The sequence below is a fragment of the Rhinolophus ferrumequinum genome, chromosome 16 (genome assembly GCF_004115265.2).
Source record: "Rhinolophus ferrumequinum isolate MPI-CBG mRhiFer1 chromosome 16, mRhiFer1_v1.p, whole genome shotgun sequence".
In the NCBI taxonomy this organism is placed as follows: domain Eukaryota; kingdom Metazoa; phylum Chordata; class Mammalia; order Chiroptera; family Rhinolophidae; genus Rhinolophus; species Rhinolophus ferrumequinum.
In genome coordinates, this window is record NC_046299.1 from 1,978,574 (window position 1) to 1,991,621 (window position 13,048).

The window sequence follows — 13,048 nt, forward strand, 5'->3', positions numbered from 1 at the left end:
AGTCCTTTATTAAAACACAAGACACAGGGTAACAGCATAGAAAACTATTTCAACTGCTATGAAAATATCAAGCTTCCCTTCTTCCTGAGTAGACTTCTAAGTCCAGCTTCAACGTGCTGGTCCCAAGGCCAGGCTGTACCTGAGGGGGACAGAAACCCTTACTGGGCCACCAGGCAGGTACACCCCAAGCAACTACGAAAAAGGGCAGGCTCTCCGTGTCTGGGTTCATAGGGGAAGCTTGTAGCTTCTGTGATGTTTTAAGATTAAAATTCACTATCTACAAATGACAGCCATTTAGGTGAAGGTGCGGGCCCAGCAGAGGCCTTTTACAATTTCCAGTCCATTTTCTGCGTCCAGGCACTTCATTTTTAAAAGCCACAATACCCCTAACACAGATGTAGAAATCGAGGCTTCTGCAAGGGGCCCGGCTGACAGAGCCTCCTGTGGGTACTGCCCGGCAGCCAGGGAGGGGGTGCTCAGAGCACCGAGTAGGGGCCGGAGTTCAAATCCCAGCTCGTGGGCCTGAACTGGTGGTGACTGAAATGCACCGTGAGTCCTTTCACAAAGGACGCTGCGGCCTGAGACTGCACGGCAAGCTGGGCACACACCAGCCACAGGCGACCCTGTCACCCTCTTACGAGCCCGACTGTCCCTGAAGCCCACTGAACTGTCTCCTTCTGGACATCAGGAAACATCAGACAAAGCTACGTGAAAAAAAACAAAACCCAATTCCAACACCAGAGAGGGGGTATCAATTAAACAAACTTGTCTTTGTAATTCCCCATTTTGGTGAATGACGCAGCAGTAAGTTACATTAACTTCTATCCATTCCCAGAACTCAGCATCTGAAATACGTATTAAAAAATGAACTTATCTGCAAAGAACCAAATTACTTGTATTTACAAAAAAAGGGGTTTGATTTTAGTAACAAGTACCAACTGTCAAATTTAAGAAAACTGATTTTAATTTAAAAATTCAATCAGAAACCAAGTTTCATTTCAGCCATAAGCTCTGAACGTCTGACGTGACCACAGGCAGGGCCTAAGGGTATGGCTCTCTCCGTGAGGCGGGTACTGATTACCTAGCCAAGGGCTTCGGACGTGTCACCAGAGATCGACTCAGCTTCTGTGCTCCACTAGAAGCTTTCTCTAAAAGAAGTTATTAAAATGAGGTTCTCTAATTATAAAACTGTGCTTAGTATTTTAAAAAATTAGTCTCACCTAAACTCCTCAGTAGGATTGAACACACATTTTTGTCAAGATTGAAAATAATGTTCCTCTTCCTTTTCGAGCAAGTTAGTGGTCAGTCAAGATGGACAAGGCCTGGGGTCCCTGAAAGGCCAAGGACAGAGGGGCCCCGCAAGGCTCAGCTGTCCACAGAACGACCCAGAAGGTCCCCATGCAGGTGGGGCAAGCCCCCCCCCCCCCCCACCGCGTCCTCTGATCCTCACCAGGGCCATTTCCATTCCTATAGCAAGTTTCAACACCCCTACCCACAAGGCCTTCTTCCTACCAATCCTGCGACTTGACAAAGTGAACAGGTGACGAGGAAGACTGCCTGCCCTCCCGGGCGCCGGCAGACTCCCGGCACTTCTCGCTACAGGTGTAAAAGCAGAGACCACACACCCAGATGGGCCGCGTCGCACGAGGACCCAGCCTTGGGTTTGGGGAGCAAGAATCCTGGACGGAAACCCCAACCCCCGGAACAAAGTCTTAATGTCCCGAGTTCCTCACGCGCACACAGTCCCCAACTCCTTTCACTGCTTTTATTCTTTCCATCCTTGGTTACCAAGCAAAATCAGGTTAGATACTATCCATTCCTGCAGGCCATTTCCCCAAGTGGACAGCAAATAGGCAGCAATTCCCTAGGATTCTTCCCTCGTAAGGAAGTCACCTCCACGCTCCACACATCAAGAGGAAACACTGCCCCTTCTCTGTGAGGCCTTTCTGGTCCCTTTAACAGTCACTTTCTGGACCTTGTGCAGACAGACTGCCCTCTGTGAACGCCCACTCTTAGCTGTCTCCTGCTTACACCACCACACACAGAGGGAACCAGCCTGACACTCAGGACACAGGACACGAGCGTCCGATGAAGAGCTACCCTTCACTGGCACTGCATGCATGCCCCGTCTCCTTTCTAAACGCTGGCTCTCGCGCCCCTTTCCTTACTGCCACCAGGTTTTGTGGAGCCCTAACGGCCCAATCAATAGGTGGGAAAGGTGAATGGCCATAACACAGGCCACAGGTACTCTAAAAATCTAAGAATCATGGAAGTGAATCCGGTCACCTGTTAATGGCATGCGTGACTGAGGCCGGATGTAGCACCCATTTTTTTAATATGCTAGACTCAGGGTCAAAAATGCCGCTGAAATTTTCACAGACCTCAGGATGTTATGAACTTACTTAAGAGTGAAATCAATACTGTCCATACAGCGACTGAAATGAGCTGTGATGCTTCAAACCAGCTGACGCCACATTCTTCTCCGTTATGAAGAAAGCACCTGCTATGACATACTCAGTGAGAAGTCACTCCCTCCGGTTTCCGGGTGACACATGGCTGGTGCTTTCGGCAGCGAGCAGCGAGCCCGAGTAGGCCGGCGTCACCTCTGTGCTCTCACCAGGGCCAAGCTCAGAAATGCCATCAGAAAAAAAAAGACGTAAAGTCGAATTTTCCCAAGCTGTAAAGAGGTGTCTGGCCAGTGAGGGGAGCCATTGGTTTGGTCTGTGAGTTGTTCTAAATAGTGTGGATTACAGACGCCATCACTCCGGTTCTCTGTTTTTTGAAGGCTATTTCCTCAACCGCTACAAGAAACCCACATCTTAAGAAAAGGAAACTTAAAGTGGTAACTATATGTTTAACATCACTGTAAAGATGCACGTTTATTACACAATTATTTTTAATTAATTTGAACATGTTTATTGTATTCTATTTTTGGTGGGAAAAAATGTAACATATATTTATTTAGCACAAACTTGTGGAATACACAAAGCGAAAACGGGGAAGACGCAGTTTTCTTCTCCTAGTCCATTTCTGACGACTAACTCATGAACTGCTCCACTGTAATGAAAGATTTCTTGCAATAGTTGGGCACCAAGGTTAACATTTATTAATTTTCTCCTTTCAGTATAGGCAGCAATTCACCATTTTCTTTTAGTTCCTAAAAAAAAAGAAAAAAGAAAAAGAAAGAAAACAGTAACAACACGTATATATAAAAATGAAAATATCTAAACAAGTACAGATTGCATCTGTATCAGAGAAGCAAAAGAAACACCTTATTGGATTAAAAGTCCAGTCTACCAACACACTCAAACTAAATATTATGTCATAAAAACGATAAGATCACAAAATTAAAGTGAAAAGGTATTCTAAAACCAACAACAGATTGTTTAGCATTAGCGAATACAGGAATTGAAGCAAAACAATGAAGCCTACTATTAAAACAAATTATGAAGAGGGAAAGAACGTTTGAATGCAGACAACAGGGATGTGATGTTAACGGCCACTCACCCCCAGAGCGCATGACACCTGCTGCCCCACAAGTAGTAACACACTTCACTATTTCAACCCCACTGGAAAAGCAACAGAACTACCTACCACGTAAATACAAAAGTGAAGGCCAGAAACCATTAAAAAGACGTGATAATCCAGAAACTTTTGTGCCTATCTCTGAGAATTAAAATTTGAAATACCGCATCGAGTTTAAGACAAAAAGGCAGAGAAGATTTTCTAGTTTAACATGAACATTCAACCGGATGTAACACGTCAGATCATTATGAGCAGCATGCACAGCAATCAGTAAAACCACTCAAACCCAGGCGAGCTCCTCTCTGGGTTAAACCCAACCGGGCGCGATCCTGCCACACACACTCAGGCAGGCCCCGTGGTGTCTGGGGCTCGCCCACCCCTTGCCAAACAGAGATCCCGCTGCCCCGAAGGCCCTCCGGGAGGACGCGGCCTCACGGGCAGACTGGCTGTGACACAGTGACAGTCACCCCCTTCTCTACATCTGTCTCCTCCGCTGAGAACAGGGCTGCTGGAGGACCCTGCAGTGTGCGTGGCACAGGGCGTTTGTCATCGTCACTGCCGTCGATGGCCACCAGCAGCCTAGAGGGCCATGGTCGGCTCCAGAATATCTGGAGGCCAAGCAGTCAGCAGCAGTGAACTGTCCACTCGCTAGAGGGGAGATGAACTCACTGAGTTCACATCAATTAGCAGTGGTTCTTCTCAGGACATGGAGATGGATTCACCGTTGAGCTATGAGTCACCCACTTACGCAGCCGCCATTCCACGCCACAGGCCCTCAGAGCTCCGGCAGAGGCCAACCGGACAGGACAGACTCGTCCGGAACCAACTGATGTTTCCACTGAACTAAAGATGAACCACTGCGCTCTGCCAGAAACAGAGCGAAACGGCAGTCTGGAGCTAGGCCCGGGCGCCTCCTCCAGGAGAAATGTTGCCAACAGCGCCCATTTCCAAACGTGTCTGTTCTCAGCCGAGGCACATGACAATCACACAACACCCTGTTACACACCTACAAAGAAGCTGCCCACAGTTCAGCTGCACAATGAGACTTATCGACTGTATCTTCCCAAGAGTTACCAATGGCTACGGTACAGGCTACCAAACACTCAGACCAGAACAGGCTCAAGAATAATTGGGGTTTGAAGACTGTTGGTTTGCGCCTTACAGAAGTTAATATGCACACGTGTGTGTGCACGTACATATATAAACAAACGCAGGCCGACTTTTGTGCTTCAGGACTATTCAAAAGCTGCTAAGTGAGGCCTTTTTTCCCCCTAGGAACGAGACCGTTTATTTACCAGGAAGACACCTCACTGGCTTGCTTACGAAGTGGGACCGCACACGGCAGGCCAGCAGGACACACCTGCACGGAGACAACGTGGGGCCAGCAGCCTCTGCATCCGAAGGCCTGTGTCTACAAACCCGGCCCGACACCCGTGCTGTTGTCCTCAGGTAGACCCGAGTGCCTTCACGTCCCCAAGTGCCAGCGCAAGCCTCCTGTCCTATGACATAGCTGGAACCACGGCTGCTCACACTTGCTGCCCGCTTACCAAGGCAGGGATGTGACTGCAGGAAAGGCCTCCTGGCCGTGCACAGAGCCCGGCCCGGGGGGGCCTGTGCTTCTCCAGCATACCCCACTCCCGCTCAGGCCCTCCCACACCCATCCACTGCCACGCTCCTCCAACACCGTGACACAGCCCTAGGTGCGGTGGGGTGAGGGAGGCTGTGAGGACAGGAAAGCCAGCTTCCCTCGGGGGTCGGCTAACAGACAGCTCTGGTGCGATCACACGGGGGTGCCCTCAATTCTAGACTTTCAATCTGGGAAGAAAAGTCATGCCCATTTAAAATTCAAAGAGCGTTGACTCAAAGCAAACCAAGGAAGGAAATTAATCATCAAAGACGCGTAAGAAACGGTGTTCTCTCGAAGCATGTTACAACCTGACAGCTGACCGATTTGCTAACATCTGAGAACCAAACGGGGACTTGGATGGCACCCAACGCAATCCTGCATTTTCCTTTTAGGAAACTATAGTCAGTAGGTGACCTCGGGCCTCTGTGGCACAGCCGGCAGTGCCGGGCCAGCACTGGGACTCAGACCTCCTGCCCAGGGCCTAGCACCCTTCACTCCGTCACCCGAGAGCATGTGAGTGAGGCCAAATGAGTGACACGAGAAGATAGTAATCATAACGACACAAGAGGGAAGGAAAGGAGAACTTCAGAAGCAGGAGCTAAACAGGTGTTTCTGACTGGAAGAATCTGTACATGCTTCACAGACAAGACGCCTTGAAGGACACAGAAACAGATTAGCTGTGGAAGACGCAAGGGTGGAAGACGCAAGGCCGTCCGCAGCAGGAGCCAGGGTGAAGAAAAGCTGAAAACATGTGGAAAAGTCCTACTGCTGTTAATACAGTGGGAGTAAAATCAAATTGGGAGCTGGAAATAACTCGGCCTCTCTGACACCACGTTCCAGAGCTGGGATTGAGCCGGCAGTCCCTCGGGAGCGGAAGGAGGCTTGGAAGGGACTCAGCACGTCGGGAGAGGCCCCACACTGGGGGACATGACCGACGAGCTCGGGTGAGACGCAAGAACAGTGACAGTGAGAAGGACAAGCCAGGATGGTCGTAGAAACGGTAATACTGGTTAGAAATGATGGGATGAGGCCAGAAAGGAAAGGCGTCCAGGATAACCCCCGAGTTGCTGTTCAAAATGAAATGATCATTTTCGCATACGTCAAGCTCCCAGTTGTGCAGGAGGCCAATGAGTTCCGCCCGACCTTACCTTAACGATGTCCAATCCTCCGACAAGCTCCCCTTTCACATACAGCTGGGGGTACGTTGGCCAGTTGGAGAACGTTTTTAATCCTTGCCGAACCTACGGAAACAGAAGGGACCCTGAAACCTTCCAACACACTGCAGTGATTAAAAGTAAGACAAATGACAGAAAACACAGAACTCACTTCTTCATCCTCCAAGATATCAAATGTCTCATATTCAACACTACAAAAAAGAGAAAACATTGTAACAGGAAATACAGCAAATTTCTGTTTTCAACAAAAATTGTAAAACCTATTTTTGTGTTTTAAAAAGTCAAGAAAAGTAAATAAAACATTTGTTGCTAACAAAATTTACTGTGGAAAAATGGAAACCATTTTACTTCTTAATCTGTCAAGAACTACACAGAATAAGTCATCCCAAGATACAAATGTCTGTGAATTTTCCTCTAGGCACCATTAGGTTAGACAAGGGTCAGCGTCCTTTTTCTTAAGGGGAGATGACACTGAGGCTCCGCAGCCACGGCTGGAGGCTGGAGCACGGGCTGAGCGGGGCTCACCAGCCGGGAGAAACTGCCAACGCCGCCCGCCCTGCAAGGGTCTGCCTATTCCAGAACACTCATGCCGCTTTCAGTATGCAGAAAGCCAGACACAGAGCTTGCTTTACGCTGTATCATGAACTCTACTTGTATGAATGCATGAAAGATCCGTGGTTGCACGGACCTCCAACCACATACATCTACCCGGAAGGATTTCACTCTAAGGTGGTCAGGAACTCAGCAGGAACGTAGGCCGAGCCCCTGCAGTGGACGAGGCCATGTGTGCACTTCCAAAGCTGCCCAAAGGAAATGCCTCACACAAAAACCGAAACCACCTGCAGAGGGAAACCTTGTTTACTTAGTAAACAAGTTCCCAAGAAAACTGTCCACATGCAGAAACAGTGAAAAAAAAATAAGACAGGATAAATCAGCAGCAGTACCAAAAAAGGGCATGTCTGAAAGAACAAAAAAGGATTTGCATAAAGGACCCACACAACGTAAGTCTACCCTCAAGTTCAACTATAGGACGCAGATCTCTGAACCGAAACAGTATGATAAAAATAATGAGCCACGGGACTAGCTGTAAGGGATCCAGAAGTACCGGGCCCCAGTGTATGCAGCTGCACGGCATCCTAATAGCCAGTACACCTCCTGGAAGTCCTTTGTAAGGGTACCTTTCACACCTCGATACACACCGGGGACTCAGCCCCGCACAGCATGTGAATCTGGGCTAGCAAGAAAAAGGTAAGTGCAAGAGTGGAAGAGAAGGGATAAAAAGCCAGGAGCTTTCTCCACGTGCCACGACCCAGCAAGAGCACGGCCTGTGAAAGGAGCCACAGAGGGCCCCACGGCCTCGCTGCTCGCAGAGCGATCGATCGTGTTTACCGAGTCTAGCGCTGGGCGGGTATTCTCTCCCAAAGGCGGCCCCTGCTCTGGGAAAACCGGTACTTCAATCAATGTGGTTTAGACAGAGATGGGACAGAAAGCAAAGACAGGGAGACTTCCCCGTACACGAGCTGAGACAGGCCCAGTGTTGTCCTGGCCTGTGCCCCGAGGGGACACACTGAGGCCAGGGAGAGGTGAACGGAGTGTCTCACCGTGGAGCTGTGGCCGACGGAAGACAGAGGAAGGGGGCCGTAAAGATGATAACCAAAACCAAGCCAGCCTCCCCTCCGCGGGTGGGGTGAAGAAGGGGCAGGCTGGACGCCATAGGACAACAGGCTGACTAGACTCTCCTCTGTAAAATGTCACAAGCATTTGAGGAAATCAATCGTTTTTCTCTTTATATACCTAAGGCAGTATTTCAAGCCATGCTGCTCAACTGATACTTTCTGCTCTGCCTAACAATGTCTAAATATTGCGAAGATTACTTTCCCTATAATTTCATAGGGTTGCCTGCTCTATTTACAGCTATGGTTAGAATACTTATAATATTAAAGAGCAATCATGAAGTGAGAAATAAGCAAAAACATGTGACAAACCTTAAGAACGTGTTAAATAAATTACCACCAAATAAGTGGTTCTGTTTTTACTTTTTTTAATTGAGGTATAATTGACATATAAAATGGTTTTGTTTTTAGTCACAATTTTCTTACCTGGCAGCTTCATCACTGAGCAGAACAAAAGCATGGACACTGCAATTTCACCTACCCTACATCTCAGATCCAGATAAGGGACTTTAATGTGTGCCTATCAGTTCTGTGAACTGTTTAGAAACTAGAATTGTGTTTGAAGAAAATTAAAAACCCACAATACACTTTCCCTAAAATGTCTTATGCCTGGTAAGACCTCAGTTATTAACTTTCCTCTGGGAACGCAGACAAATAGTTATGTCACTGTTGTCTAAGAACCTCCTTTGTTACCAACAGGCTGACGCTGGCCAGAAAATTCTACTGTACTCTAAGTTAAAGCATTCACAAAACATTACAGCAAAATTAATACGTAGATAAAAACACATGAATGGACACAGACATCAGAACTGAAAACCATCAGTGGCAGAACCGAAAAGTTGGAATTTCTTAAATACACCATTTGAAAATAAGGTTTACTCACCCAGTACTATTCAGTATTTCCAAAATTTGTTTGCTGAATCCACACTTAGCTTCCTAAATTTAGAAAAACAAATTTTAAGGTGGGTTGCATTTTCCACACGGCCCACTGGCATGGCTGTACCTAACGCTTTGCCAAGCGGACAGCAGCTGACAGTGACACGCCACCACGATGACAAGGTTTCAGGAGGCCACCGGAGCCCCTGACCTTTGCGATTAAGGTACTTCTGAGTCCAAGCTGGACAATCTACTGCTCTATTTCACTCACACGGAGATCTCAACCAGCTCAGCCTTTTGGCGGCGATTTTCATCATGGCTTCCCTGGTCCATTACATTAAAGATAAATGTAACTTGATCTTATTTTACAAAGCATCAAACTTTTTTGAGGTTCTGGAAATCTTACACTTTTTTTCATGCCACAGGATCCCAAATCCCATCAATCCTGAAGAAAAGATTTGGCACCACATAAGCATCTTAACAGTGCTAATAATTATATTCCCAAGATGCACAAATACTTTCTGGGCTTCCAGAAAAAAATGTTTCGAGAATAAAAATAATCACCAAGAAGAAAAAAGAAAGATGACTTTTCCACTAGTGGGAATTATTAACATCCTCCATTTTGTTTTAATAAATACAGTGAACCACTCAAAGAATCTAGGTCCTCATCCAGTGAGCACACGTTGAAATTTATGTTACCATTTTCCTGGTTATATTGCTTTCATTATAACAGTTTATTAACTAATTCGTTATGGAAACTAATTGGTTTCATTACATTAGTTATATTAACTTTCCCACGAGTTATCGCAGCCTCGTCCTCAGTACCATGCAGTCTGTTCACAAAAGGGGAAAGTGGGGCTCTGCGAAGTTAAGTCAAAAAGCTACAAGAACCATTCAATACAAAAAAGAATTAGTTGCCTTGATGTCAGGGAAGGACCCAGACAAAACAGGATTTAGAGGGAAGTCAGATATATCAGTGGTTCATAAACCAGTTAGGGGCAGACCCTATGAGAATTGGATGAACACTAAGAACTCTCTTTTTAGAAAAGTAGGAATACACAGTCACATACAAGAAAAAAAAATGCCCAACTGTTTCACTCAAACAAGTATTGAGCACACACAAGGCAGCCAGGGTTCATTTCTCCACTATGGACACTTCGGACAAGAGCTTGGAGCTTCCCTGTATCCAGAAGTACAGTGGCCGAACTGCACGCTGCAAGTCAGTGGACAGACTCAAACGGTGACACAGCTCACAGAACAGGACGCTGGTCACAGTGCTGACCACGCTGGCAGCAGAAAGAAAGGCACCATGGAGATTCCTGTTTGATCTCCATGAGCCCAGTTCAGGCCTGGAGAACTTCCTGAAACGCGCGGCTTCATTAGCTACGCTGGAAAAAAGGCCGAAGTGGCCCCTCGGTGCACATGTTAACATCGAAAGAAATTACAAATAAAACCATTTTTGAGTTCTTTACCTGTTTGTTTCCTTTCATAAAGAGCATCACAGAGGCTTTATTTGTCAGTACTTTGAGCCTAAGGAGAGAGAAGTGACATAAAACGGCTCAGCGCAATTATTAAACACCACTTAGGTCCGCTTCAGGAGCCCCACGCGTGTTTCAGGGACAGCAGGATGACAGTTCACAGCTCTGAGTGGCACTGAACAAGCAAAGGCACTGACACTTTCCTTTATCTCACTCCCTCCCTGAGCCACTGTAAAACACAAAATGGCCTTTTAAGGCAACGAATGTTCCTTCAAGCTGCAATTCAAGCCCATCAACTCATAGTACTAAAAAGATAATAATAACCAACTCAGTAAGGAATTGTGCAGTCAGGGGCCTGTCCATGGAGCCCATCCGGAACTTCCAGAACTGCAGCCCGTGTGTTCCCTTTTCCTCAGGAGGCTGTGCTGGCTCCCCAAGGTCACACCTGGAGGGGGGGGCTACCCCTGAGACTGACTGGCAGCAGCTCGGGGCGCGGGGGGGACGTAATGCTCTCATCTGGACTTCAGGTTCACTATTTTACAGTCTCCCAAACCCCAGGACCTGACTTGCTGTCGGGGATTTTTCATCCTTCTGCTATAATGCCGAGTCTGTAACAGAACTCAAGAACAGTCTGCGTGGGGACAAGGGGCGCCCAAGAACTGCTCAGCCCCTGGTGGTCTCGTCACCATGTTCTCCTGCTTCCCCGGTGCTCTAGATCATTCGTGGCTCAAAATCTGCTCACAGAATAAAGTCCTCACAAGTGAAACCGCAACCCACGCAGAGGTAGCTCATGCACACACTGAATCCAGTACGATTAGCTGAGCCTCAGAAAACCACTAAGAAATAAAGAACACGATGCTGGGCCCAATTGCTCACCTACTACCCCGCCTACCGGACCCAGGGGACCAGGACAGGCCCCTCGTCCCACCCCCAGATGCTGCCAAGTCTCGGCACTGCTTACCAGGAGCCCTTGAAATTACCGCTCAAAATACACTGCGGTTTACTTTCTACATATTTCTAGCCAGTCATCCTTTGGTGTCTGAAGCCACAGGACATACAGAGGCAGCACACGAGGAACCAGACACAGGGACACACACAAGAGCAGCGCAGTCAACAGAGAGTGAAATAAAAGGGAAGCATGTGCACAGACAAGGGCACGGCAGGCCCGCCTCCCCGCGTGGGCTCCCGGGGATGGGACACAACAGAGGACCCAAGTCACAAAGGGACAGCAGCATCACATCCCTGTCAGACAGGCTGGGAAGGCTGGGGATCACTTGAAATGTGACGCTTACAGGTCCTCTTGACATACACGAAATACCATTGCTGAGGACCACTTCCGTAACCAAGGGCAGGTAAATCAGGTGTTTATTGTTAAACACTTGGAGAAATTCTCCAAATGGTATGGGGCAAGACAATCACCGAGGAGTTTTACTTGACACACTCGAGCCCCAACAATGAATGGCTGACACACTGCCGCACTTCAAAATAAATTCCTTTTAAACCTCTGCGTTAACTCCCATTTATTACAATAAAAATCCCTGCAGGTCTCCCTACGGGCCAAAGTCCCAACTTTCTATGAGATACAATCTCTACAAGCTGATTGAGAACCGTCATAAAACAAGTAAGACAGGTTTCACAGCTTCAAAACCTTCTTGAACTTTAAGTTAGCGTGGTTTAGAGAGGCAGTGTGCACACGTGAACCACAGACAGCATCTGCTTTTCACACTCGACACTTGCACGGTGTCCCAATGGGACAATGACAGCAGCAGGCATGGCGGCTCCGCATAAGAAAACACAAGTAGTCCAGGTCTATGCCGTGAGCAGGAACTGTTACTACCACCTGAACACCAAGACAGCTGGATCCTGGCTCCAAAATATAGAGAACTAAAATTTGGTCAGCCCCCTGTGACAATGACACTTCTATAAAAACAAACACCATTCTTCACTTCATCATTAAATTGACGCAAACCTCTCCCCAGTCCAAATTAGACCTTCCCAAATTTGCATGACTAGCTTGACTATAAATAACAATTATGACCTTAGCAGAGAAAAACAAATCTCTGACTTCTATATAGAAAGGCAATGTGAAAACTGAGAATTAAAAATTTTTTTTACATAATAAATGATAGACTATTGGAAACTTTTAAAACACTTACCTTTCCTCTAACTTGGGAGCTTTGGGGCAAATTGTATCTAGTTCTTTAGATGCTTCAAGCTCCTGAAATAAATACACATGAAAATTTAAGAAAACACTTGTGAATGTAAATCTCCTTGGTCATAATGTAATAGAATATTAGTCAATCCTCTCATCAAAAATACTTTGCATATGTCCCAGATTCATACAGATAAATGTAGAGATTCTTGAGATTTATATAGCTTTATTACAGCATTTATAAAAGTATGCTCTAAACGAAAACTCTTTACAAGGTACAGACGGCTCAGTTCTGACCTTAATTATGTCAAGTCCTCCTATGAGTTCCCCAGAAACGTAGAGCTGGGGGTAGGTGGGCCAATTGGAATAGGTTTTGAGGCCCTGACGAACTTCTTCATCTGAGAAGATGTCAAAACTGCTAAACTGAATATTGTGTTTGTTAAGAATTTCCACCATCTGCTTGCTGAAACCTGCATACAGAGAAAGAAAATAAGGAACTTAGTTTCTCTCACATACACGCAATTTTAAATTAATTCAGAGTA

General features: G+C 46.8%; 1 protein-coding gene across 1 annotated transcript in view; it reads right to left on the bottom strand.

Moving 5' to 3' along the window:
* Nucleotides 1-2,890: 2,890 nt before the first annotated feature.
* Nucleotides 2,891-13,048, bottom strand: part of GLRX3 (glutaredoxin 3) — a 28,949-nt gene continuing 18,791 nt past the window's right edge. Inside the window, exons 5-11 of the mRNA XM_033130940.1 lie at nucleotides 12,804-12,976; nucleotides 12,511-12,572; nucleotides 10,349-10,406; nucleotides 8,884-8,936; nucleotides 6,479-6,518; nucleotides 6,301-6,393; nucleotides 2,891-3,157 (exon numbers count right to left, since the gene is read on the bottom strand). Coding sequence (XP_032986831.1) covers nucleotides 3,107-3,157; nucleotides 6,301-6,393; nucleotides 6,479-6,518; nucleotides 8,884-8,936; nucleotides 10,349-10,406; nucleotides 12,511-12,572; nucleotides 12,804-12,976 — 530 coding nt within the window. The 3' untranslated portion in view covers nucleotides 2,891-3,106. The remainder of the gene's footprint in view (nucleotides 3,158-6,300; nucleotides 6,394-6,478; nucleotides 6,519-8,883; nucleotides 8,937-10,348; nucleotides 10,407-12,510; nucleotides 12,573-12,803; nucleotides 12,977-13,048) is intronic.